The 27,952-nt window shown below is 42.0% G+C and overlaps 3 protein-coding genes and 1 long non-coding RNA gene across 6 annotated transcripts; 2 read left to right on the top strand and 2 right to left on the bottom strand.

The window, feature by feature from the left end:
* Positions 1-4,813: 4,813 nt before the first annotated feature.
* tagln2 (transgelin 2) lies at positions 4,814-12,784 on the top strand. 2 transcript variants are annotated; one of them, XM_017459373.3, is made up of 5 exons: positions 4,814-4,869; positions 9,881-10,065; positions 10,511-10,682; positions 10,929-11,031; positions 12,324-12,784. In XM_017459373.3, exons 2-5 carry the CDS (start codon positions 9,886-9,888, stop codon positions 12,466-12,468), a joined length of 600 nt encoding a protein of 199 aa, XP_017314862.1. In that variant the 5' UTR covers positions 4,814-4,869; positions 9,881-9,885; the 3' UTR covers positions 12,469-12,784.
* On the bottom strand, positions 10,553-18,358 carry LOC108259868 (uncharacterized). The gene is made up of 2 exons (XR_001811015.2): positions 18,271-18,358; positions 10,553-10,792 (listed from the first exon to the last, which is right to left on the bottom strand). It is a non-coding gene; the product is annotated as an uncharacterized LOC108259868 (long non-coding RNA).
* rnf214 (ring finger protein 214) lies at positions 18,357-25,598 on the top strand. 2 transcript variants are annotated; one of them, XM_017459587.3, is made up of 16 exons: positions 18,357-18,493; positions 18,719-18,767; positions 20,433-20,583; positions 21,416-21,475; positions 21,607-21,747; positions 21,841-21,974; positions 22,097-22,165; positions 22,738-22,834; positions 22,978-23,066; positions 23,178-23,265; positions 23,577-23,672; positions 23,790-24,208; positions 24,340-24,457; positions 24,567-24,695; positions 25,090-25,188; positions 25,291-25,598. In XM_017459587.3, the coding sequence occupies exons 2-16, from the start codon at positions 18,721-18,723 to the stop codon at positions 25,351-25,353; spliced, it is 1,800 nt and encodes a 599-aa protein (XP_017315076.1). In that variant the 5' UTR covers positions 18,357-18,493; positions 18,719-18,720; the 3' UTR covers positions 25,354-25,598. The 2 variants fall into 2 exon arrangements, with proteins under 2 accessions (XP_017315076.1, XP_017315077.1); XM_017459588.3 differs by lacking the exons at positions 18,357-18,493; positions 18,719-18,767 and adding an exon at positions 19,125-19,256.
* A 284-nt stretch (positions 25,599-25,882) lies between these two features.
* apoa1a (apolipoprotein A-Ia) lies at positions 25,883-27,759 on the bottom strand. Its single transcript, NM_001200469.1, is given in 4 exon segments — positions 25,883-26,601; positions 26,773-26,917; positions 27,313-27,363; positions 27,739-27,759. Coding segments are annotated over 3 exon segments (777 nt in total). The 5' UTR covers positions 27,356-27,363; positions 27,739-27,759; the 3' UTR covers positions 25,883-26,012.
* Positions 27,760-27,952: the final 193 nt, after the last annotated feature.

Raw genomic sequence — 27,952 nt, forward strand, 5'->3', positions numbered from 1 at the left:
TAATGTAGGCTCTGTAACCTGGATCTGGTATGGTCTGGGCCTTTGCTCTTGTTCTGTATATGTCTTGGAACTTAATCTTTATCTTAAATCATGTGGGCTTTAGTTCCTGGGTATGTGGATGATATATGAGGTGGCTCCTGGATTATATGGGGTTTGAATTTTGGATAAACTGGGATCTGGGTCTAAATTTCAGACAATGTGGAGTTTTTTCTTTTAACTTTCATTTTTAGTCTGTCGGATAGATGGTTCTTGCTTTGGGTTCCCACTGAACATAGGACATTCTCTGTATCAACAGATTTCTTCTTTAACCACAGCATTCTTTTGGGATTATGTTCTTCGATCTGTTTTGAGCATCTTGCACAACGTCTGACTTTCGTTCACTCAGATTAGATTTTCCACTCAGTTCTCACTGATTCTCTCCTCAGCGTGTGTGTGTGTGTGTGTGTGTGTGTGTGTGTATCCTTACAGCATGCTTGCTTTGCTGTTTGCAAATCTGTATCTTTCCTGTTTTCTGAGTCTTGTTAACCTAAAACCTAAATCAAATACTTTGATTTAACATACAAACTCCATTCAACCTGTTCTTTTTGTTAATACTTTCAGGCATGCTATTTATTTATGGTTAAAAAAATAAATAAATTCTATACTTTCCGGTTACGTTTGAAAGTTTCCCATGGAAATATCTATTTTGGAACAACTGACGTGTCTCCTTGAGGAAATGAACATCCAGTTTATTAATAGAATCACTGTTTCCCTCATGGAAAACTGAAATATAATCATGTCGCGTTCCTTTCCTCACGCCAATCCCATCAGGTAAACATTCTACCATTATCTTCAGATGGCTCCTGTCAATTCTACCACCATTCTTCCACTCACTGGGTGAAATTCACATACAATTTGTACCCCATTTTGGTTTTTTGACTAATTCCTTTATCTCCATCCATCCATCCATCCATCCATCCATCTTCTATACCGCTGATCCTTTTCAGGGTCACGGGGAACCTGGAGCCTATCCCAGGGAGCCTCGGGCACAAGGTGGGGTACACCCTGAACAGGGTGCCAATCCATCGCAGGGCTAATTCCTTTATCTGCGAAGCATATTTAGTTTTTGTCTTTTTTGTGTGTGTTACTTCTATACATGGATAAATATTAAAAGTGTCTTTTCTGTGTTACACACATAAAGACCGTCCAAGGACTAAGACAGCGTAAACACTTGGCTTAGTGCACAGTAAACCCACGTTTGTCTCCTCACACACCAAGCACTACACACAACGATGTCAAAAAATAAACAGAAATAAGATCCTTTTGAGATTATGTGAGATTATGTGCTACTATAAACATTGGCTATGTGCCTCCTATGTGTAAGTGTGTGTGTGTGTGAGGAAGGAGCTGAGGCAGCGTGAACTCCACCCGTGCGTATAATGTTCAGTTCCACATGTTCCACATGTCTTATCGAGGAATAATGTTCAAACACACATTAAGTACTGATAAGCAAATAAGAAATGATGAATGGCTGGCCCTCAACATCCTCTATAAATATTTAACAAAGTCATTTTTAGCTGTGATGTTTCTTACTTCTAGAGTACTTCTAGCTATAAAATCGTAGCTCGGGCCAAAAATCCCCAAATGTAGTTCGACGTGTTCGGTGTCCGAAGTTAATATTCTCTCGGAAAGCGCCTCGGAACGCACTGATACCATTTGTGCTTAAATACTCTAATAATATAGCAGTCTGCATTAATATGAAGTTACAGATCAAATTTTTAACCATATAGTTCTAGCTTCGAATTTTAGGCCATACCTCCAATTGAAACTACACCCTGTGGAAGGACTATTGTTAGCGTTTCAACACCGTTTTGTCCGTGTTTATAGATAACAGTGTCATACAGAGTCAGAAACCGCATAAACAAGTCCGTTTGAGATGCTAAAAAACGAACGACGCCGCTTGAGGTCAACGAGCGATGATTTAGACTTGCAGTTCGCACGACGCTGTGCCTTTCTGGCTTGACATGAATTGGCTTGTCTAGGCTGATTGAGTCCATTTGGGGTAAAAGTGGAACATCGAGTAAACATAACTATTTTTTTTTTTTTTTGGCAGAACTATCGCTTTAAAGTGCGGATGTGCAGAGGCAAACGGCCAGCTGGAGCAGGATGTCACCGGTTATGTCTCGCATCAGATATTTTCCACCAGAGTTTATGAGAGAATTTCATAGGAAAGTCTTTCAATTTGCTTTCTGACAAGCTGTGATGAAACGCTGGAGTTTATTACTGTATGCGTATGGTGAAATCTGCGGAAGGTAGCATCAGCATGTTTTCTGCCACTCTGAGTGGAATTACAGTGTGATTTTCGTCCCAGGAGTCCAAGTCCAACTAAATTTACCTGGACATCTGAGGAAAATGTTTACACTGTTAATGGTTTTCTCTTGTTTCACAACACATTTACTCAGTGCCTACATTTCATTTTCAGTCCTAGGACGCTTATATCAGTAATTTACCAAGACGTCTGACAGAAATGTTGATATTCTTAATGTTTTTCTTTTTTTTTATTTAAAGATGGCCGAACCTTTGAAACCATGCTTATGCTAAGTGTACTGTTCTACTCTGTCTTTTATTAGTCATTTCACAACACATGTGAGAGAAATGTTGTAGTTTTTGTCTTTTTGTTGTCGTCGTCCCCCTCCTCCACCCAGTCCATCTCACCCTCCCCCCCTTCAGTCATTGTGCCTCAAATATGTCAGAAAATAGTTAAAGGGTGAGTTACTGTGACGGACTTGATGACGCTTGATGACGTTGATGGTGATGAAGACGACGATGAAATGTTAACAGCTAACAGCGCTGCGTGACTCTGTGATAGTCTGTTACTGTGTGTGTGTGTGTGTGTGTGTGTGTGTGTCAGACGATAATGCAATGAGATTATGTAGATAGTTAATGACATCATGGCGCATGTTAGGACGAGACCCGATGACATCTGGTATCAGATAGGAGCGGTGTGTGTGTGTGTATGTGATAGTGAGCAATCACATCTGTTTTTAGCTTTATGAAACATTCTGCGTCATTTGCTCTCTGATTCTCTGTCTGTGTCCTTGTCTCTCTCTGTCTCCCTCCATCTTTCCCTGTTTCACTCCTTCTGTCTCATTCTGTCACTCTCTCTCTCTAACTCCCTCTCTCTCTCTCTCTCTCTCCGCTCTAACCTTCCTGTCTCTATTTCTGTATCACTCGGGTTGCTCTCTCTCACTCTCTCTCTCTCTCTCTCTCTCTCTCTAACCCCCCCTCTCTCTGTTTCTCTCTGTCTCTCTCTCTCTCTCTTTCTCTGTTAACAAAGAACGCTGTTTATTTGAAGCTCTCGTTACATTTTTGAGTTCACTGTTTTCAGTTTCAGACGGAAAAGTTCAGTTCAGTTTCTCTCCTTTCTCATTGTATGTTTGCAATCGTTTCTTGAAAAGTCACGTCCGATACTTTCAGCACAAATCAAATTCCACCGATGAGTGTGTTCCTGTTGTAAAATCCTACCCCCCCCCCCTCCTCCTCTTGTTCAGCAAATGGTGTTACACACTTTCGTGTCCCGGGGGCATTTTAGAAGAGTTTTGAAACCTGTTTCTTTCTTCTTCTTTTTTTCTCTCTCTCTTCCTGGTTTTTTCCTGTCGTTTTTGAAACACTTACACACACATTACATGTATAGACACCTGAGGTGAGAACAAAATACATAGTACAAAAGCCCACATAGCAAAGTACAATTACTATTATTTATTACTATACTTAAGTGTTTCATCCATCCATCCATCCATCCATCCATCCATCTTCTATACCGCTTATCCTTCAGGGTCACAGGGAACCTGGAGCCTATCCCAGGAGGCATGCGGTACAAGGCGGGGTACACCTTGGACAGGGCGCCAATCCATCACACACATATTCACACACCCATCCATACACTACACACACTTCAGATATGCCAGTCAGCCTACCATGCATGCATTAGGACCGGGGGAGGAAACCGGAGAACCCGGAGGAAACCCCGGGGAGAACACTCAAAACATCATTACATTTCTCTATAATCACATGCCGCATAAAATCACATATAAAGACTTTTTAGCGACAGGCGACTTCAAGGACAAAAATTCCAAACCAGCGAGAACGAGACCTGACACCCATCACTGCAATCTCTTTGTACTCATCGCGCTAGCTCGGATAGCTTACATGTTCTCGGACTTTCATGACATTAGTACGTTTTTCTACTTTTAGGTGTTGTTCCTTTTACCTTGAACAAACTTCCTAAACTACAGTCCTCAAATGTTCTGTACATTTGTTGAATACATATAAAGGAAAGATAAAACTCTCTCTCTCTCTCTCTCTCTCTCTCTCTCTCTCTCTCTCTCTCTCTCTCTCTCTCTCTCGCTCTCTCTCTCTCTCTCTCTCTCTCTCTCTCTCTCTCTCGCTCTCTCTCTCTCGCTCTCTCTCTCTCTCTTGTTTTATTCCTTGTTTCTTTGTGGGGGTTTTTTCTCTCTCTCTTGCTTACACTCTGTTGGTTCTTCATCTTCACTACTGCTCTATCATTAATGTTTTCTCTGTAATTACTGTGCTGAAGCCCTGACCCCACCCAAAATACCCCCACCCCATCCCTACCCCCACTCCCATCATTCATCCACATCCCTTCCTCTATCATACTCCTGTTCTGGGCAGAGGGGGGAAGGAGGCATTCAGAGAATCCGTCTGCCTCTGACCCATGACGCCTCTCTCCCGCCCCTCCTCTCCTCTGAAAAAAGGAAAAGAGGAAAAAGAAAGGAAAAAGGAGTGGCACAGACCGAGAGAGAGAGAGAGAGAGAGAGAGAGAAAGAGAGAGGAAAAGAGCAAGAAGGGATGGAACCACAGCCTTATAAGGTCATATACATTTTTTTTCTCTCCTCCCTCCTGTGTGTGTGTGTGTGTGTGTGTGTGTGCTGAACTCATTCCTCCTGAAACTCCCTCCTCACTGACTGGACTTTGAGTTCTCAATAAGAGGACCAGACACAGCTCTGAAACACACACACACACACACACACACACACACACACACACACACTCGCTGAGGAGGTGCCGTGCCTGTGCATCAGGAACTTTTCTCCACTTACACAGTGAGTATAATGTTCACATTGTTACCGCGTGTGTTAGTTCCTGTCTGAAGTTTGAGCTGATGCGGAAGTGTGAGGATTAAACTTGATTAAGCTGGACTTAAGTTTCAGTTAAAGGGGGAAGCAGAAGAGACACCGTTATAGACTGAGTAGTAACACACACACACACACACACACACACACACACACACAAACACACATGAACAAGTGCTAACAAGTGAAAGAATGTAGCGTGAGATTGTGTGTGTGTGTGTGTGGGGCTTCATGTATAGAGTTTTATTGGGAGTTGACATGTCAGGAGAACAAGATTCCGCTCTCTCTCTCACACACACACTCTATCTGTCTCACTCTCTAGATCTATCTACCTATCTATCTATCTATCTATCTGTCTATCTGTCTGTCTGTCTGTCTCTTTAAGTTGCAGTTTAATGGTTTAAATGAGATGCACTAAGGCGTTCTGTGTGTGTGTGTGTGTGTGTGTGTGTGTGTGTGTGTGTGTGTGTGTGTGTGTGCGCGTGTGTGTGGGGGAACACCCAATGAGGATGCATAAATAATAAAATAAATGCATGACTTTAAATAACCACACACACACACACACACACACACACACACACACACACACACACACACACACACGCACACACACACACACACACAAATACATTGGCTGCATTATACAATGGGACCAATCCAGCAAAAGGATATTGCGACATCATCATTCTCTCACTCTCTTTCCTGCTTTCTTGTACACACACACACACACACACACACACACACACACACACACACACACACACACACACACACATACAAACTCAACATGAGCTTTCGATGTATAAATTGTGTGTACATAAAAACAGGAGTGACACAGCAGTGGACTACACACCCACTGCAGAAAGCAAACACAGGAAGCACCTGACCAATGCAATGTGCAACACATGCACCTCGAGGCAACACACACACACACACACACACACACACACACACACACACACACACTACACATTTCTTCCACAAGCACAGGCAGGACCAGCTGGAACGCTCCATTGCATCAACAAACATTCTCAGGTTGACTGATGTCATGTCAGATCACGCCAGAGACAATCAGACATTTATCACTAGGTCATAAATTCATAAGCGTTAGCATTACAGCGCTGAAGTGATAGTGAAATGGCACACCAATTTCCTTTTTTTAAAAATTTTTTTAACACAAATACCAGTCCGTACCAGTTTTTTTGTGATTATTGTTGCCAAGAATGCTTGATTTTGCTGCGTCTCCCCCCAGACCCCCTTCCCCCACCTCGTCCGGAAATTTGCTATGCAACTTGCGTAGATTTTTGAATCTTGAATCGGTGAAATCGCAATCGCACGAAATTGTACGCTCTTTCACGGTGATGTTTCTTGGTAAATGAGACCTGATACCGCTGTACTCGTGTTAATAAAACGCTTCTATACCTGCTTTTATATGAAAATAATCAACTTTGTAGTGGTAACAGTTCATCACATCATTGTGCCACCGGGTCATTAGATACAGTAATCATTATGTCAATGGAAGGTCCTCACAAAACTATCGTAAGGATGTGTGTGTGTGTGATTTGTTTTTTTGATTATACAAATTGTTTGTGTTTAAAGAAACGAGTAAAAAGTCCAAGCTCTTTGTCAAAGTTCACTGATTTCCTCAAACAGGTGAAGTTTTTGGGTGGTATTTTGGGTCAATTGTATGACATGAATTGAGTCCTTATAACACCAGTGCAACCTGAATGTGTGTGCTTCGCAGGCATGATGACAAACAAGTGTCCTCGATTATTCAGTGCAATTCGTTTCAGTTCAGTTTTATTTGTATAGCGCTTTTTACAATGGACGTTGTCATGAAGCAGCTTTACAGAAATATATACATTTCCAATTTAAATTTTAAATTGATAAATTTGTTCCTAATGAGCCAGACGCGTTGGTGACGGCGGCGAGGAAAAACCCCCGGAGACGCTATGAGGAAGAAACCTTGAGAGGAACCAGACTCAAAAGGGAACCCGACCTCATCTGGGTGACAACGGATAGTGTTATTAATTACAAATAAATCCCTTCTATAACTGTGTGCTACACGATAAAACAAAAGTGCGGCTGTCTAATCTGGAGATTCACCACAGTCTCAACGTGAAGTCTATTCCTCTGAACTATGCGCTGTCCACTGATGGAGACCCAATGCCAGTCCAATGCCATCTCCATGGCTTCCAAGCGTCCCTAGGCAATAGTGTCCGGCCTACAAGCGACAAGAATTCCAGAAACGGGGCACCAGGATGGTCCAGCCGACCCAGAGAGCAGAACGGTCCAGTAGAGCGTTGGTATCATCCAAAGTCTTCGCAGGCGTTGGCGTCAACTGGAATTGTCGTAGAGGCTGGTTCTGAGCTGGTGCTGGAACGTTCTAGCATGTAAATGCTATATTAAAGAAACAGAGAGTGTGTATGAAAACCTGAACATTATCAAGAAGGCCATTCCAGACTATTTAGGAACTAAGTGAGAAAAAGCTCTACCTCCTTTGGTAGACTTTGACATCCTTGGGATTATAAAAAGTCCAGAGTTTTGTGATCTTAAAGAGCATGAAGGATTCTAATGTGATAGGTTGGATAGATTGGTTAAATATAAAGGAGCTAAGCCATTTAGGGCTTCATAGGTGAGTAGCAGTATTTTATAATCGATAGAGAACTTAAGAGGTAACCAGTGTAGAGATGATAAAATAGGAGCAGCTGCATTTTGGACTAACTGTAGCTTATTTACTGAAGATGCAGGACAACCACCTAGCACTCTGTGCACTCTGACACGTTTGATTCCTTATTTATTGCTAATCGCGATTTTGACGAACCGCAGGTGAGTACATCCAATCGCATTCTAACGAATCGTTTTTTCCGTAGCGACTCGTTTGAACCAGTTGGATTCTGCAGCAATCGGTTCGCACACTCGAATGTGAAATTAAAGCGGACCTGACGCGTGGCCTGGTTTCACACCTCTCTCTGGATCGTGGCTATAGGAGCTGCAGTGTTGAGAAAAGAGGAGTGAGTGTTAGCTAAAGGATGTGGCAATCACAGTTTTCACATTGCTTGCTGCAGGCAGGAAGTGGTTATCGGCGTGTCCTCCCGTCGAACTTTCCAACGAACTTTATCGCGCAAGTGTGTATTTACAACGTCGGCTGAATGTTCGGTTTAGAAGCATTAAAAAGCGTTTGCGTCTGTCGCGTGAGAAGCCACGCCCGTATCTAATCCCAAATGATATTTAATGACTTGAGCGTATTTAATTATTAAACATTACGTAGGAGAGCTGGCGAAGCCGTGGCCTAAATTCTGTATAAGTACACAATCACACACACATCCACCCAAACAAAGATCAGCGGTTTGTGATTACAGACTGTGGGCCAGTTTTGTGGGTGTGTGCTGCTTGCTTGGTCAAGCATGAGGCCTCAACAGGGATAGCACACACACACACACACACACACACACACACACACAGACAACTTGTTGTTGTCGCAGTTCGTTTATTCCCGAATACCTTTCTAAAACGTTACGCAACTTCAGTCGAATATTATGTAATTTCATTACGGTACAACAACTCAAGCTTGAGTTTACGGCTCAAATTTCTAAAACATCTTGACAAAAACACGGTGATGGGTAAAATGTGACGTTTATCACCTTTTTACATTACTTTTCATTTAGGTTACTTTTTTTTATCCTTTTAGTAGTTTTACAGTTGCAGTTAACAGTGATATTACACAAATCATGTATAAATTAAGGTGAGATTACTGAGTCCACAGAAAGCACAACCTGAATGTGTGTGTGTGTGTGTGTGTGTGTGTGTGTGTGTGTGTGTGTGTGTGTGTGTGTGTGTGTGTGTGCGCATGCTTGATAGATATTAATATCAATGCCCCCATAATAATAGGAATATCTGAAAGATTCATACTTATATGGTATTTGGCAGGTCCTCATGAGGAAAACTGCTTTAATTAAATGGATGGTCCTCACAAGGATAGCAAGACAAAGACAAATTGTGTGTGTGTGTGTGTGTGTGTGTGTGTGTGTGTGTGTGTGTGTGTGTGTGAGTGAGTGTATTTGAGCACTTGTGACATTCTCACAAGGGTGTAAATGTCCTCGCTGGGGCAGCCACATGTAAACGAGGATATCCCAGGCTCCCTTTCGACTGGTTTTCACAACCTTGTATTGATTTATTGTAAGCAAGCTATTTATCTATGTTTTCCTTAAGCAAGATTAATGTAAGGTTAAAATAAACAATTTACAAAAAGATCCAAAATACTGACTGTTTCTGTAAATAGTTTTGGCTAAAGTTAGAGATATTTTTTTTTACAGAGCAACTTAAGTCAGTACCAAGTCCCCAAAAAGGACAATACAGCCTGAGTGTGTGTGTGTGTGTGTGGGGGGGGGGGGGGGGGGGGGGTCGGGTGGTAGATGTTGTGGAAGTGATGGGTATTTGGCTGGTCTGCCTCCCCCACCCCTTGGCATAGCATTAATTAGCTGTCTTGATAAATATGTTAACGGGAGGTCCTCGTAAGAATAGTAAGACAAACTTGTGTGTGCATGTGAGTTCTTTTGCTGATTGTACAACTGAGTTGTGTTTAAAGAAACAATTAAAAAGGTCAAACTTCATTGTCAAAGTCCACAGATTTCCCCAAACAGCTGGGTTGAATATATAACAATGTCCTTACAAGTCCTTTTGTAACAAGTCCTTAAAACACCAGTACAACCTGAATGTGTGTGTGTGTGTGTTTGTGTGTTTTGCAGGCGTGATGGCGAACAAGGGTCCTTCATACGGTTTGAGCCGTGAGGTTCAAAATAAGATTGACAAGAAGTACGACCCAGAGCTGGAGGAGCGGCTCGTCGAGTGGATCGTGGCTCAGTGCGGTCCATCGGTGGGAAAACCACAACCTGGCAGACAGGGCTTCCAGACGTGGCTTAAAGATGGATGTGTAAGTGTGTGTGTGTGTGTGTGTGTGTGTGTGTGTGTGTGTGTGTGTGTTGATATCCTAATACGTTATAAAATTAAATACATTTAATAATTTAATGCTTTTTTTCTGGATTCCTTGTATTTTTTATAAAGGTAAATATAATACAGTATAGCTCAAATGATTTCCCTGATATTTTATTGTTGATTTTTTTTTGTAATTTAAATGTATTTAAAGAACCCAAAATGCATGTTAACAAAATTAATTATATAATAACATTTTGATTAATTAACATAAAATAAACATTTAAAATGTTTTTTTAACTGATTTGTTTTTCCTTCGACTATTTTCTTTTTCGGAACTGTAAAATCACAAATAAATAAAATATCCAACAAAGTAATACTGTAATATACTGTAATAAAATAATAATAGTAATAATTCTCTCTCCTGCGTCCATTTGTCTCCGCAGGTCTTGTGCGAGCTCATTAACAGCCTCTATCCTGCCTCTAAGCCAGTGAAGAAGTTCCAGAGCACCGGCATGGCCTTCAAGCAGATGGAGCAGATCTCACAGTTCCTCACAGCCGCTGAGAAATACGGAGTCACCAAAACTGACATCTTCCAGACGGTGGACCTCTGGGATGGTGAGTCTTCCGTCGAGTCCTCGTTTCTTCATTTTGGAAAACGTACAACATAGACCCGTAGATGTTCTGGATAGATCTTTGGTTCATGATTTGATTGATTCAAATGTTGACTGAAACTAATGCATTGGGCCCATATCAAAAACATGATGTGGTTTGGGACACGACCACAATGTGCTGATGATGGTGAGACCAACTACATACAGACTGCGAGTGTGTGTGTGTGTGTGTGTGTGTATGTGTTTGTAGGTAAAGACTTGGCAGCAGTGCAGATGACTCTGATGTCATTGGGAAGTTTGGCAGTTACCAAGGGCGATGGCTGTTACCGTGGCGACCCTAACTGGTTCCATAGGTGAGTAATACCACTTCCTCTTCCTGGTTTCACATCAGCTCAGCCAAATGATCACTATGGCAACGCAACAACACTCAGTTACAAACACACACACACACACACACACACACACACACACACACACACACACAGGTTAATGTTTTAACTCCATAGAAACTTGAAAACCTTATCAGTTCTACTGTTTCTTAACACTACACATTACTGTGTGTGTTGTTGCATCATGCGTATGTACGACCATGTACACACACACACACACACACACACACACACACACACACACACACACACACACACACACACAGGACAGGCTTCTGAAGATGACGCAATTCACACAGCACTGTGTAGAGTTAAGGAACAGTAGCAAAGATAAAGATGTCCTTTCAAGTTTCTATGGAGTTGAAACATTAACCTTGTGTATGTGTGTGTGTGTGTGTGTGTGTGTGTGTGTGTGTGTGTGTGAGTGTGGTGGTGGTGGGGGGAAACCCAAAAGCTATTTTGTGAGTACCCAAAAGGTCTCAATCCTCATAATGATAGGGTAGTGTCAAATGTCCTCACAATCACCCGGTCCTCACAAAAAAGTGAGAGGTTTATTTTACAAAACTAAGTCACTAAGGTCTTTTAGTCATTAAGGTCAAGGTTTCAGTGGACCTAGCATTAATTAGCCATGGGAATGATTGAGAGAGAGAGAGAGAGAGAGAGAGAGAGAGAGAGAGAGAGAGAGGACAGAGTAATCTGAATTCTTTACATGTATAAAATGAGACTCAGACTCATGATGTCAGACATATGTGCCCTTAAGCTCCTTTAAGAGTCATGGCTTAGTGGTAAAAGTTTTGCACAAAGGCCTTGATTTCAGTCACAGCACTGCCTCATTTAGCAGGACTTTTAACCTTTAAACCATTTACTTGGACGGTTTTGGATAAATGGTACCAAAATCTTTTAGCAGTTACTGATTTTCCAGTTTTCCGATATTCAATACAAACGTCTAGGTTTTCGTCTTTAAGAAGGAAGGTGCCATTGTGTTCTGCATAGACTATCGCCTGCGACAAGGGTTCGAATCATATCGCAGGTGGAGCTGTTCGGAGCTAGCTAATTGTTTAGCTAACGTTCATACTGATTGCTAAACTTGCTAACGCATTGTGACATTTGTTAGCTAGCTAAGAACAAGCGGGTTCACCTCAAGTGCCTACCATTTCCATGCAGGTTAACGTTCGCGCTGTAATACCAAAGACTGTAGCTAGACGCAGACTCATCGGGAACCCTTTTGATTGTTTGGACACGTGTGTGTTTCTTAGGAAAGCGCAGGAGAACAAGCGGGATTTCACGGAGGAGCAGTTGAAGGAGGGTCAGAGTGTCATCGGCCTGCAGATGGGCTCCAACAGAGGAGCATCTCAGGCGGGAATGACCGGCTACGGACGACCCCGGCAGATCCTCAACTAAAGTTCGTGATTTCTGACCTACTTCGCGTATCGGAGAGCGTTAAACACGCACCCAATTATAACCACTCGGTCAGAAAACACACCGGACACTCACAGGGACCAAATGACAAACCAGGCATAATCACTTCACTGTCATATTAAACCAACAGTAATATAGTCATGAAGACGAGATCGTGTGATACATTCCATGCAAAAAACAAATTCATCTCAAATTAGCCTAATGCTAATATATGACCATAATCTCAGTATGTTTGTGCATTATATTCTGATTTTCAGTAGATGATTTTGCAAATAAATTTCTTTCAACCTCAACTAAATTGATCTCCTTGCAGTTTTGTGCATCACCGGTGTTTCTTCTTTTCAGATTAGCACAAGCGTACTGTTTACTCTTATGTAAGAAAAGAGGAATTTCCAGGACAAGAAGGATGAGATAAGAAACCCTCCGTCCTCCTTTCTGGCTGAACCTCTGCTATCGCTTAATCTGGCTTTGCCTTTTCTGGTGGAGCCCCTTCACATACCCGCACGGATTATTACACCGGATAAGCGGGAGGAGAGGCGAGAGGGTTTGCCTTTTATTTAGCTTTCCTGAGAACATTAGAAACATGAGCCGTACGAGTGTATTAAAAACCATTTGACTCTATGAGCTATAATAATCCCTTTAATAAACCTGACTATTTCCAGGTGAATAATTATTCTGATTCTGATCCGAATATTAATGTTAAAATTTTTGTTAAAAAAAAAAAAAGTAGGGTCCCATTTGAAATCTTTTTCAGTATTTTTGGATAAATTTTGGGGATTTGGTGACATAAGAGCTCATTTTGTGATGTCATAAAATGGGTTTAACCTATCACAGTCCAATATGCAAATTATTACAGGACGGCATGGTGACCGAAGTTTACCGTCAGTCACCTAGCATGGCTATGTGCTAACAATACCGACAGTAAAGTCCAATAGCAGTGAACGATTTCAATAAACACAATCTATAAGTGATGGCGTAGGGATGGTCGCTGAACCAGAATTGGGAGGGGTTAATTTGCATAGTCATGCATATTAAAAGATTCTGGCTTTTTTATGGATTGATGGAGGATTTGAGGAGGAGGAACATGACTGATAGAATATAGAAGATTCTATATAGAACTCTTGGGCTTGAGATTTACAGACATAAATATTGATCCATGTTGACGTTAGGATCTCAGAACTACCATCTTTAATCATTCCTGACACACACTTTGGTCTTCATATGTTCATATGCGAATAACACCACAATGAATTACACAAGTAACGCAACTTATTTGCAACTGAGAACGGAAGCTTCTATAAATAAACACCTCAGAGGGAGGAAATATTGCAAATAGCGCATATCTGCATGGTTCGCTTGCACTTTGCTTACTTATCATTCCCCAGCTGTGTATCATAGCAACAGTGTGTGTGGGAGGAAATGCTAATACTGCTTAAACACACACACACTGGCCAACCAAAACCACATGTTGAAATTTAAGTTAAAGAGAAGCTAAACAGCGTTAACGTCACCTAGGTTATAGCTATAATCCTGTCGTATGTGTTCGTTGTCATGGTTACATCTCAATATGTTTCCATAGTATTTAATGTGAATAAGGTCTGGACTGTATCTACATTAATGGATTCCCAGTATACAGCAATAACAGATATCTGTGTCAGGAAAGTGTTTAAGTTGGGTCTTCTGGATTCTTAGTCTTCTCCCTCCATTATCCATCCATCACATTCCATCTGTTCACGTCATCCCGCTGCCTTTCTTTACTCAGACCTTCCTTGGGGTGTGCAGTGGTGGTTCAATGCTTAAAGGCTCTGGGTTAATGAACAGATGGTCCAGGGGGTTCAAACCCCAGCACCAGCACCACCAAGCTGCCATGTTGGTCCCTTGAGCAAGACCTTTAACCCTCCCTGCTCCAAGGGCGTCGTACCATGGCTGACCCTGCACTCTGATCCCAACTTCCTGACAAGCTGGGATATGTGAAGAAAAAGAATTTCGCTGTGCTGTAATGTATATGTGAAAGGCTTCTTCTTCTTTTCCTTATCTTTGATCACAGTAGCATTCCTCAGGAATTCCTTTGGCCTGATTAGTCTTCCTTCCTTCTTAAAACAATACAAAAAAAAAGAAACAATAAAACTATGTTCGTCAAGACATTCTTAGCAGCTCACAACCTCTGTGCGGTTTTCCCAGTTGTTCCAACAGGCTGCTTGCAAGACGTCTCTCCTGAGAATCAATAACGTTTCGCTTCATAGTAAACCTTGAAGCTCGAAACAGTACGGAACTCATGACTGGACTGGTCTCACAGCACCGCCTTCTTCTTCACCAGATATTTCTTACGCCATGTAGAAGATTCCAAGCCAGATCGATGAGCAATCTCACCAGGATGAAAAGTGAAATAACATACACAGATGGTACCGGTTTGGCGTTTCGTTTATGACATGAAGACAATGTGACACACTGAAAAGCAAAACATTTTATCTCCTCAATGACAAAAAAAACAAAAAAACAATCATCCGGGGATTTCGTTTTTCAGGAATTAAACTAAGGCATTGCTTTAGAAACTGATGTAATTCCCTGGCCCACTGGTTTTCACGTTCATTAGTGCTTTGCAATAGTGCCACTCAATATTAGAAAATGGTCTGCACTTATATAGCGCTTTTATCCAAAGTGCTTTACACTGTGTCTCATTCACACACACACACACCAATGGTAGCAGAGCTGCCATGCAAGGCGCTAACTGGCCATCGGGAGCAACTTGAGGTTAGTGTCTTGCCCAAGGACATGTCGGTATGTGGAGTCACGTGGGCCGGGAATCGAACCACTGACCTACGATTAGTGGACAACGCGCTTTACCACCTGAGTCACATCCACCAAAAAATATTAGACATGCCCACCATGCCAAACCAAAAACATTTTCATGCCCATGAACATATTAAATCAAACCTATAAATGCATTGATCAGAATGAAGCTGTGTGGTAATAATACTACTATTGCAAGAATGAACCCTCTACGTAGGTTGGACCGATGAAAAAGACGAATGCCAGTGCTAGACCGCCATCTGGTGCTCGGTTTGGTTTATGAACCCAGAATAAAGATACTTATAAAGAAAGATTTTGTCGCTTGAATTAACCACTCAACCGCTGAAGCCGCTGAAAGTGGTGCGATTATCCGCGTCGCCGTATTGCTTCGAGTTGGCGGGGAGTTTGGTGTAGACGATGCCTCCCGCCTCCAGCTTCGTGACGACACGAAGCCTTGTAACCTTTACTGTATTTAGCTGGACCGTTCGTCTTATCGTTGTACAGTACATCTGCAAATATATCTTCTTACCATTCAGACTGTTGTGGAAAAATTTGGGTCAGAAACAAAAAAAGGGAAGAATTCGCTTCTCATTTACGTTACACAGTGTAAAACAGTCGTCACGTGTTAAAACACATACAGACAAGTGATAACACGCAGTTACTTTATAGGAATTTCCATGCAATTTAATTTAACACGCCGCCTGCGTGTGAACACAGTACCACAAGATAAATAAATAAAAAAATACTTTCTTGTCTCCAAGCACAAGTGGAAGCAAACGGGAACCACAATTTATAGTCAGATGAGACGACAAAAAACTTTTTTGGCATAAAAAGAAGTAAGGTTACTTTATGTACTTTATGTAGAACCTAATCATGCCTGACATGCAACTATACTGGAGGATCCATAATGTTGTCCTGCTAGGACACCTGGCGTTGCCCACAAATACAAGACTGTACAGAAGAAGCCAGGTTTTTCTCTGGGTGGCTTCTCGGAATGATGAACATTGGAAACATCTACTGTGGTCTGAGGAGTCAACCTTTCAGTTAATGGACGTCATGTTCTCCGGGCCAAAGAAGAAAATAGGACTTACCGGATCGTAACCAGAGTAAAGTTCGATAGCCAGGGATAGGGGAATATCTAAAAACACCATATTTTGAGTTCTGGTCTATATATTATTTTGTACTATACTCGTACAGATTTCCAGAACCGAGAAGCTACCTATATTTATTCATGATTGTTTTCTAGAACATAAAGGACCAAAAGTGACAACAGTACTTAACGGCAGTTTGGACTAGATTTAGTCTCCAATAAATAAAAAAATAAATAAATACATTTTCTAAATAGATAGATCTAAATGTAATTGTAGATTAAAATGGTTGTATTTCCTCATTTGCAAGTCGCTTTGGATAAAAGCATCTGCTAAGTGAATATATATATATATATATATATATATATATATATATATATATATATATATATATATATATATATATATATATATATATGGATTAAGCTTTGTCCTACATGTACAACTTCTCATTGGAAATCCTGGAAATCTAGAGTAAGGTTGGGTTCCTATTCAAACCAAGACAACTGGACATGAACTGGGGATGTAGGTTCAAGACCGAGAGAAAGAAAACCTCTACTCCTTCATTTGGTTAAATTTGGTGTTAATTATAACACACTCCAGTGTTCATTACTGCAACTACAACACATACTGTCAAATCCCTCCGCCTGCTGCACTGCACATGTCGACAAGCCTGGGCGTGATCTGGAGCAAAAACCAGAACAGTACGTTTTCATCTTTTTGGGTCAAAATCTTCCTCCGTTTTCTCTTTCAAAAGAGTTGTTTGTTACGCAAGTCAAACACACTGAACACTCACAGCATTGTCCTGTTATCTTGACAGAACGCCCAGGTGAAGTACAGGTGGACCGCACACAAGATTGGGGAAGGGGGCAGGGCTTCCAGGAAACTTCAGCTAATAACAGAGTTCAAAAACCTTGTGTAAATCTTTCCAGATTAACATGTGGCTCTTCTTTTGTTTTATTAGGGAAGGGAGAAAAAAACCCCCACTGCGCTTTCGGCAAGTTTTTGAGCGATGACTCGTACTAGTGTACTCTGATGTTAACAGGAATAAATTGTCACTGGATGTAGTAGCAGGGTACTATCGTGTAGGGATCATAATATCGGTATATTGCACAAACCTAGTCGAGGGACCTTTACAACGTAGATTTAGAGTGCAGGCGATCTTTACCCAAGCCGGAATGTTCCGGTATGTAAAAACACCGATGCAATAAAATAACACAAACCTGTACATCTGTCCTGTTGGCACAACAGACATTCACCACCCCTGGTACCCTGGCACCACAGAGCATCCCCTGGTATACCCCTTTACTTAAAAGGCAAGTTGCACGGCAAACAACAATCGGACAGTCAACGTTTTTAATGCAATTCACCTCACAAACAGGTACATTAGTATTGAAGTATATTTACACCCATCCTACATGCTAAACTTCTTACTACACTACATTCAATAATTTTTTTTTTTTTTAAATAAAATTTTAAAAATTAAATAAAATGTTTTTGTGGACCCCTGGCTGTCTTTCAGGGACCTGGACCACACTTTGAAAACTTACAGGACTGTCCCAAGTCCTGTTTTTAAGAAATTTTGAGAAATTTTCTACATCAAACTTACTTTAAAAACGCCATTTGTTTTATTTTAACATTCACAATTTTTTTTAAAATAAAAAAATCACAATAACCACCATGATAGTGCACGGTATTGTTACGAGCGCGTGAGTATATTCTCACCGAGCCTGCTTTACATTTGTGTTTGGTTCCTTATTTGCAAACTGATTTCCTTGTTTGTTTCTGTCCAAGGACAAACCCTTCATTCTAGTACTGTAGTCGTGTGCTCAGGTTTTAGAAGTACAGTGTATATAACTATATACTAAATATACTTGTATCACATTTTAGAAGGTAGGCATTTTACCTGGTATGCAAATTTCAGATTAGCATACAAACGTCAGTCTCTCCTCAGGTGATGAATTGATGCCCATATCCTCATAAAGATCTCTCAGCTCTCGGAGGTTTTGGCTACTTTTAGAGTAATGACTACTGAATTTGTTGTATCAGACCAGACATTTAATCTGAATGAAGATTAAATGAAGATTGAAGGCACTTTGACTGCTGTCGGTAGATGATCCAGATCTAAGGTGAGCACTTTCTTTTATGCACTGTGTTTTTGTTTCTATATAGCTTTCACTTTTGCTTCTGATGAGTTGAAAGGAAAGCTCATCTCGTTCTTTTGCCAAGTTAATACATTAAAGCACGGCTATTTCTGTGATGTAACTAATTGAAGTGGTAATTAGATTTAAAACCATTAACTACCAGAAGTAGTAGCTCATCTGAATCAATTTACGTATAATTGTATTTCCTAGACATGGAGACTGATAGCGTTGGTTGGAATTATGAAGCGGACCTAACTTGGTAAGTTCAAAGGGAAAAAACACACAGATTATGAAATAGATAAAAACCCCATTAAGTATATATTTACAGTCTTGTTTCAGCTTTATCTTTAATCGATGTAAGGGTTGCTGGATTTTCATGCTAAACAGCAGGTTAGTTACCAAAATAATTACCTAAATCTAAAAATCTGTCACTTTCTAACTGCAACACGTCTGGATATTTGGGATCTTTCTGGACGTGTTAGACTAGACTAGGGTGTCCAATCTTATCCAGAAAGGTTTTCATTCCAACCAAGCAGAAGCCACACCTGGTTCCACCGGTTTATTCTGTTGAGCTTGGCTTTCAGTAGACTCTGGTGTGGCTGCTGCTTGACTGGAATGAAAACCTGCACCCATACTGGCTAGACATTTGGAATATTTTGAGATGCGCTGCACATTTGAGAAATTTTTTGTTGGCCATTTAGAACGTTTAAGAATGAGTTGGAAAGTTTAATGATGTGGTATATATTTGGTAAGTTTCTGGATTACTTGTCATTTTTGGAAATGTACATTACATTTACATTACATTTATTCACTTAGCAGACGCTTTTATCCAAAGCGACTTACAAACGAGAAAGAAATGTAGTGATGAGTTTGGGAGCTTTAATGATGACTTGAACATTTGGGAAGTTTAATGATGTTTGGGACATTTGGAAGTTGGGGTCTTTTGGACATTTATGATGTTTAGTCTGCAAAGTTCAATTTAGATGTTTGGGAAGTGTATCAATGTGTTGGACATTTGGTACATTTGGGATGCTGCTGGATATTTTGGATGGTGCTATACATTTGGTATGCTTCTGGTATTTGGTACATTTGGGATGGTGCTGGACATTTGGAATGGTGCTGGATATTTGGTACATTTGGGATGGTGCTGGACATTTGGGATGGTTCTGGATATTTGGTACATTTGGGGTGGTGCAGGACATTTGGGATGGTGCTAGACATTTGGTACATTTGGGATGCTTCTGTATATTTGGTACATTTGGGGTGGTGCTGGACATTTGGGGTGGTGCTGGACATTTGGGATGGTGTTGGATATTTGGAATGGTGCTGGGCATTTGGTACATTTGGGATGGTGCTGGACATTTGGGATGGTGTTGGATATTTGGAATGGTGCTGGATATTTGGTACATTTGGAATGCTAAAATTTAGCAATGTATTGGACATACGGGATGTTCATTCATATGTTGGACATTTGATACATGTAGAGACGTGTGGTAGATTTGGGAAATTTAACGATGTTCATCAGAAAACCCCGGATCTGGCAACACGTGTAACAAGAAATACATCGCTGTTAACAAAATCTCGCGCACGCGCAGTCACACATATCTCGCCTCCTTTTCTGATTGTACGTTTCACTCTGGAGGCAAAAATTTCACTTTCTAACCTGACATCTGAAATATTTCCTATCGATACATTTCTAGACAGAGACAACAGAATGTTTAAACAATAAGTAATAATCCCTGAAAAATATATATATTAGTGTCATGTTAATTTTTGTTCGTTTGTTGTAAAGCTAACGAACATACTTGGAATCTCGCGAGATTTCACACTACACGGAAATCGCAGCACGGAGGCGATACGCACGCGTAAACAAATCATTTAAACTCTATAGACTGTTTAAACATCGGATTCATTCTATTTTCAGTCTTATACCGTTTTGGGAGGTGGTGGATGGTCTTTGGTACATTCCGTATCCGTTGGAAGTTGGAGTGGACATACCGGAAGTGGTGTTGGAGAACCACCGAGCACTGAATACAATGCCGGTCAATACAGAGAGCAAGGAGCAGGATGTTCAGGTATGGAAAACAACAACAACAACAACAACAACAACAACAACACCCACCCAGAACTCTAAACAGAAATCGGGCAAAGTTTTACCCAACCTGTCAAATTAATTAAATCTCGATTCTGATTGGTCAGACGGCGTTGATTAGTTTTCTATAACAGCAGCTCTGACAGTAGTTCCGGCTTCAAGGCAAATCACAGGGTTATATTAATGTATTAATGCACTTGTTCAAATACGTTGTCATTTCTTACAGGGACCTGTATGGCTGATGCGTCACGTAAACAGATCAGAGCGTAACTGTAAGCGGATAAAAAGTAAACCCATTGTGCGGTGGTATATAAAGAAGATACGCTCCGAAACGTGATGTTATAGGAAAATAACTCGGTGAGTTCAGTGACGCTAACTGAAACTCTAGTTCATCACACAACACAACGTTGATTACTTTCCTAGTACGACACCGAGTGCATCATTTCTCACTTGGTGAATTTCTTAACTTGACGCTCTTCACAGATTTGACCCACCAACGCAACGTAAAGCACTTGGCGTACAGCGCCCGGCGTAGCAGGCTTTGGCACGAACGCGCGCTGTGATGACGTCTTGGCCCAGATCTGCGGAAAATCCGTGGTCGTTTCGAAAACCCGCGAGTTCCTCCGAATATTGCGGCGTTTGCTTGATTTTTTGCGTTAGTTTCTGCGATCAGGAAATCCTGTAAGGGACCGATAAAAGAACCGCACCACGGCTCCGTCCAAACCGAATAAACCCTGTGCTCGGAATTCTTCGCTACTCTTGAGGACTGATGAGTGATTTGGTGTGTCTTATGCGTGCTGTTCTCTCCAACACAGACCGACGACTGGACGCAGGAAAAATGTGTCAACACTAATGAAAGTTGGGAACACTTAATGGTAAGATAACTTTTTTTATCCAGCTTTTTCTCAGTTTTTATAGTTATAATGTTATAATTCCAGTGCATGTTAACTAAATAGTAATCTCTCTCTCTCTGTCTCTCTCTCTCTCGCTCTCTCTCTGTGTGTAGCGCGTCCTGGTAGAACAGAGTGCCGAGCTGGCAGCCGAGTGCAAGTCTCTGGAGAAACAGCAGGCTGCCGAAGAGACCGAGTGCAAGAGCCAAATCGAAAGTTTGGAGAAGATGAGGGACGACAAGCAGCGGCAACATCGGGTCTGCTTTCCTGTCTCCGATTCACCAGAAGCAGGATTTGTCTCGTATTTGAGAGTTTGTGTATTTGTTTATTGATTTATTTGATTTGTCCAGGCTCTCCTAGAGAAGATCGAGTCGGTGCAGGTGAAATTGGATCTAAACAGCAGTAAGACAACGCGGAAAAACTTCACCGCCAAAGTCGAGGAGCTCACCGCCGAGAGGGATCAAAAGCTGGAGACGAAGAGAAGGTGAGGAGAGGATTTAAGAAAAAAAACATGGGTGTGTTGATCTCGTTGTTTTTTTGTGTGTGTGTGTGTGTTCAGTGTTAAAGTGTGTGGATGTGTGTGTGTTTGTATGTGTTTTTTTTTAGATTGACCCAAGAGTTAGAGGAGGCAGATGGGAGACTGAAGATGTTTACAGAAGAGCAGAGAAATGAGAAGTAAGACTTTCAGGAAAGCCTCTAGTTGATTTCAAGTCTGTTGATTTCCACACATAGCCGAAGCCCCGAAGCTCGGAGATGTGGTGTGTCGCTACGGAATACTACAGAGCATGATCAGCAACGTATTAAACACTTCCCCAACATGGAGGACAAAGGGATCAATATCGCTATTCCAGTGTTACAATATAATAATAATAATAATAATAATAATAATAATAATAATAATAATAATAATAATCATCATCATCATTATCATCATCAGGGGAAAGGCAGAAAGGCAGAAGTGGAAGTTATTTTGACTCACTTCTCTGCCAAAAACAGATATTTATCAGTGCAAAAGCACCTAAAAAGGTTCAAATCTAGCCGTTTCTTTTGTCATAATTGAATGTTTAGTTTTTTCTGTAGTCTTAATTTATAGGTTTGTGATGCTTCACTTACTTTTTTTAAATATTCCTTCATTAAGGTCAATCAACTCTTTTTCACAAAATTTTCTCAAACTTGAAACAAAGCAGCCAGCAAATTACAATCTTCTTCTTTACCAATGGTGTGTGTGTGTCTGTGTGATGCCACAGGCTTAAATGGGAACAAGAGATTGCTGCTTTGCAGCGTGAGATGGAGAGACTCTCTGGACAAGTTGAAGAATCCAGGCAGGCAGCTCTGAAAGACGAGGTAAGGAATAAAAACACAAAAAACCCACAAACCAAAACCATGTTTATCTTTTATTATCATGAAACGGAAATGATTATATTGGTCACATATTAGGCACATTGGATGATTCTAGGATAAATTATGGAGTGTGTGTCTGTGTGTAGATCGCTGCTCTAGAGTCTCAGAGAGAGCTGGCAATTTCTCAGCTAGAAGACTGGATTGCAGAAGCCGAACGATATCTAAACACTCTCAGGTAAGAGTAATAAAATTCCTATTGGATTACTTGCTCTGTGTGAGTGTGTGTGTGTGTGTGTGTGTGTGTGTGTGTGTGTGTGTTTTAACGGAAAATGTTCTATGTGGCCAGGTCAAACACTTCACCTCAGAGCAGCCGGCATCGAATTGAATGGGAGAAAAATGTGGCAATGGTTCGTAAAAACTTGGGCAAACTACAGGTAAGGGATGGGGCTAATGCACCTGGTCTACATGTGAGGGGTGGGGCTAATGCACCTGGTCTACATGTGAGGGGTGGGGCTAATGCACCTGGTCTACATGTGAGGGGTGGGGCTAATGCACCTGGTCCACATGTGAGGGGTGGGGCTAATGCACCTGGTCTATATGTGAGGGGTGGGGTTAGTGCACCAGGACTCCAGGAGAGGGGTGGGGCTAGTGCACCTGGATTGCAGAGTAGAGGCAGTGCAACTCTTTACTATAATACTGTTAAGGTGTTAATGATTTTAAAATGTACTAATCTTTTTATCTGTAGTTACTGTATAATGAAAACCTTACTCAGCTACAAAAGGGGCAGCAGCTGGACAGTTTGCCTAAAATCCCCTTTCCTCATCTCCCTCTCATACCCATGGTGAGTTATAGTGTACATGTCTGTGCTGCATATTACTACTTTCTAAGTCCATTTAAATTATTAAACTAAGCCTCTCTCTTTCTCTCTCTCTCTCTCTCTCTCTCTCTCTCTCTTTAGATCGACTTGTTGAATTTCACGACATATGCTCCAATCCGCCCAACGGTGACCCAGCCTCAGTTTCACCCGGCCCATAGAACCACCCCACCTCCTCTTTCTGCACACAACACGGCGGCCTTCACGCCACACACGCACGAGCAGAACGTGCCCGTCCCGAGGCTGGCCATGCCCACCTCCATCTACGCCCTTACAACACCCTACACTCACACTACCTACGCATTACCGTACGCTGCTGTCCCTACAGCCCAGGTGAACGTCCCGGTCAGTCTCGCAGCAGCAGCTCAGTTGTCTCAAGGGGCGGGGCCAGTCTCCTCAGTACGAAACCCCGCCTCCCAGGCGCTTCCGTCAATCCCACAACCTGCAGGCAAGCTGGACAAACTGCTGGAGATACTGGGCACGCAGTTCCCACAATGCACGAGGTGAGGTGCTGGTGATGGTATAAAGAGACTCTACAGGTTTGGTAGATGCTTGTTTTACACTGCACTAACCACCCCTTTATGTTTCTCTCTCCGTGTGTGTGTGTGTGTGTGTGTGTGTGTGTGTGGGATAGACCTCAAATAATGGCTGTGTTGCAGCAGGTTAAGAGTGAGCGTGGCACTATGGCTGGCATGTCCATAGAGGACATCAGACAACAAGTGGAACAGAGACTCGCACAAAACGAACGGCCGGTAAGCGAATGTTATACATGCGAGATTTTAGATTTGTCCACAGGCCATATCCTGCACATAGCATAAACATCGGAGTCTCCACTTCTAAACACGCTCCTTGCTGTCTCAGCCTCCAGGCCCCATAGCGCCCCCTGCAGGCTCCAGACACTCACACAGAGGTCCTGTCCAGCCTTCGTTGTCCACGCGTCCCTCTCTCCATGCTCCCAGTGCCCACGTCTTCCAGTCCCGAGGCCCACAGGTAGCAGTTCACACTAATACGTCACGTCACACACTCTAAACACACATTTACTTCAACTCTATGTTGCTTTTTCGTGAAAGCATTAAGTGTATCCTTTATTATGTATAAAGGAGCATCGTGGGTTGTCTCACTACACTGTACCGCCCTTGTCGACTCCCCCTTTGCTGTTTGTTAAACACGTTTATTTTAAGTTCATTAGTTTATTCTGTAATGCTAGTAACGTTATTACATAGCACACGTCTTGCTAATTTTTATTTTTGTAGTACTTATCATTCTTGGTCTTCAAATACTTGCCTAAGTCTTATTGTTATAAAATTATAATGTATAAATGAATTAGAATACGAGTTAAATATGATGCCCTGAATGCACTCCTTGCCCCGCCCCTCCCCTTCAGGCTACTCCAGCTGTGCGCAGACTGTGCTTAATGTGTCAGAACCACGTAGAACCGGGAACCCAGTACAACACAAACTGCACTCATACGCTACACAAAGAGGTGAGTGTTGTAACCTTCTGTACAGGATTATTCAGAACACGGTGTGATTTTATCTGTTTGCGAAGTGTAATCACTGTGCTGGGTTTTGTTGTTATGTTTTAGTGCATCAGTGTGTGGCTGCAGTCCAGCAAGAACAACTCCTGTCCTTTCTGCCCCAGAAAATAAACCTGTGTGGCTCTTTATTCAACGTCACATGATGCATACGAGACATTAAGGCCTGCAGGGATTATTGTTATTATCTTTTTCCCTTTATATTCTTTTATACGTGAACAACATTTTTAGAAATATTTTTGACACGAATCCAAATGGGTTGTATGTGTGTGCTGTTCCTACAGAGAGAGAGACAAACATTTCAGAGCACTCTGTATTTCAATTCTATTGATTTTCTAATAAACATTAATTGATATGTCCGTCATTATTTTATTGATTTATTCCCAGTAACGTTGAAGAGACAGGATTTCATGATAATACGCCAAGATTGTATGGTTTAATACTTTTATACTTAAAACATGTTGAGACGCTCCACAGTCTGGGACCAAGGATTAGTGAGCAAGCGATTGTGTCCGGGTGAAACACGCAGATTTGTAAGTACAGGCATTAAAACACCGTGCAGACACACACTATGTCCTGGGAATTAATCAGGAAGGTAAGTGTGAACACAAGGCAGAGTGAAAATCCCAGGAAGATTGATCTAGCAATCCACTGATATGTTTATTTATTTTGCATCATCGCATTACGAGAACGTTAGAGCCAACAGACATTCTTATAGGTGAATACATGAACGTGCGTGATTGTGAGAATGCGAGTCCTGGAAGGAGCTATGTTTAGGCTTGAATGGCCTGGGAGACGGTCTCATAGATGGACATGAACTTGGCCCTCAGGGTCTCCACGTAGGGCTCGATTTGGCCTTGGAGCTGGGCGGTGTGGGGTACCAGCTTCTCCTTGACGTCCTCGACAGCCTTCAGCACGTGCTCTTTGTACTCCTCAGCCACAGGATTTGCCAGATCCTTCAGGTTCTGCAGCCTCTCGTTGAGCCTTCCACTCACAGCCTCGACAATGGGGGCCAGCTTGGTCTTGGTCTCCTCAAAGTTGGTCTCCACCTTGGCCTTGAGGTCCTCGAGAGCAGGCTGAAGCTTCTGGCGAAGAGATTCAAGCTCCTTCTGGTTATCAGCCATGTAGTCACGGAAGATGGGGATGAGACGCTCGCCGTATTCCTCCAGGTGCTTCTCGATGGCTTGTCGCAGCTCAGCACGGTGTGGCTCCACTTTAGCATGTAGGTCGTCCATTTCTTTCAGGATGTACTCACGCACGGTCTGGGTTCCCTCAACCACCTGGGTGGCATAGGGTTTCAGGGAGGTGGAGGTGGACTCGGCGTACTTCTGCAGGTTGTCAAGGCTCTCGGTCAGCTTCAGCCTTGGGAGGAAGAGAAGGGGAGATGAATGGAGGTTAGCTACATCTTCCGAAGCAAATCTAGCCCCAAGTACTTTGTCACATCTGAGTTAATCAGCTTATTCAATGAAGCTGAGCAAAACAAGCAGTGTCTCAAAGACCATGTTTGATTTAGGTCTGATCACATTTTCTTACTTGTACTGCTCGTAGTCACCTCCGTCCAGGTTCTCTAGGGCCTTGTAGGCCTGGTCTTTCACCTGGGACAGGTAGACCGCGGCAGCAGACTTGAAGTGCTCCACCTGGTCGAGAGCTTCGGCCTGTAGGGTGCGGGCATGGCAGCCTGGGGACGAACAAAAAGTCTATTAGACTTCAACTGGCTCTGAAAAGTGTGGAAGTCAAATAAAACTGGTAATTTAATGATTAAGAGCAAAGATACATCCTGCACTGGTGTTGCTCTGAATTTTTGTTACTAGCTGTTTGTAACTGAGCTGATTCCTGACCAACGTTGTGTCGAAGACAATATAAATTTTAAGACATTAATAGGAAGACGTTAAAATGTTGATTGGGTGGGATGGATGGTCTGATCAGCACCACAAGAACTGAGAGGATTCAACAATTAAACACTGACAGGAAATGAACATTTGAGGTAAACGTCTGGTGAACTGGTACAGCATAAAGACATGAAGGACGAAAGGAAGGCAGAATGACAGAGAATAGAAGACAAGCGATACTCACCCAAAGCCAAGAGGAGAGTCAGCGCAAGAGCCACGACTTTCATGTTGAAGCCTAGGAAATGATAAATACATGATAAACAATTTTAACAAACCTAAACACTGGACAGACAACTGCGACCGGTCAGCCTTAAAATAAAACCAAACGGAAACGTTTTTGAGATGAAGATGCCTAACCGATGTTAAGAATATTAAAACTTAAATGGACCACAAATTACAATCACTATATCCAATATGGATTCTCACCACGTGTCTTTGTCTAGTCTTTAAGGCAAGCAAAATCTTTAGAAGTTTAAGTATAATAGTGCAATCGAAGTATAACCGAACCTGTATTTTAAGCGTATTTAGTTTGCGCTCTGAAAGAACTGCAATAGAGCAAAGTTGTTACAATCGCTTCAGCCTCCTTCCTCTCCTGTAAGTGAGCTCTTACCTTAGAGGTGATGCTCTGGTGATGGACGCTCCACTGCAGGGACGGAGGGTTTATGTACACCTGAAACTGACTGTGTGTGAATGCAGTTGGACTCCAGACCTCCTACATGGAAGACTGAAGTTCAAAGGTTACATGCCTTAGGCTGAATGGTATCTGCGGTGAGGTAATCAGCTCAGTACACTCACAAGATGTCAGATGCAATCACACACACACA

This window comes from Ictalurus punctatus, chromosome 28 (genome assembly GCF_001660625.3).
Source record: "Ictalurus punctatus breed USDA103 chromosome 28, Coco_2.0, whole genome shotgun sequence".
Lineage (NCBI taxonomy): Eukaryota > Metazoa > Chordata > Actinopteri > Siluriformes > Ictaluridae > Ictalurus > Ictalurus punctatus.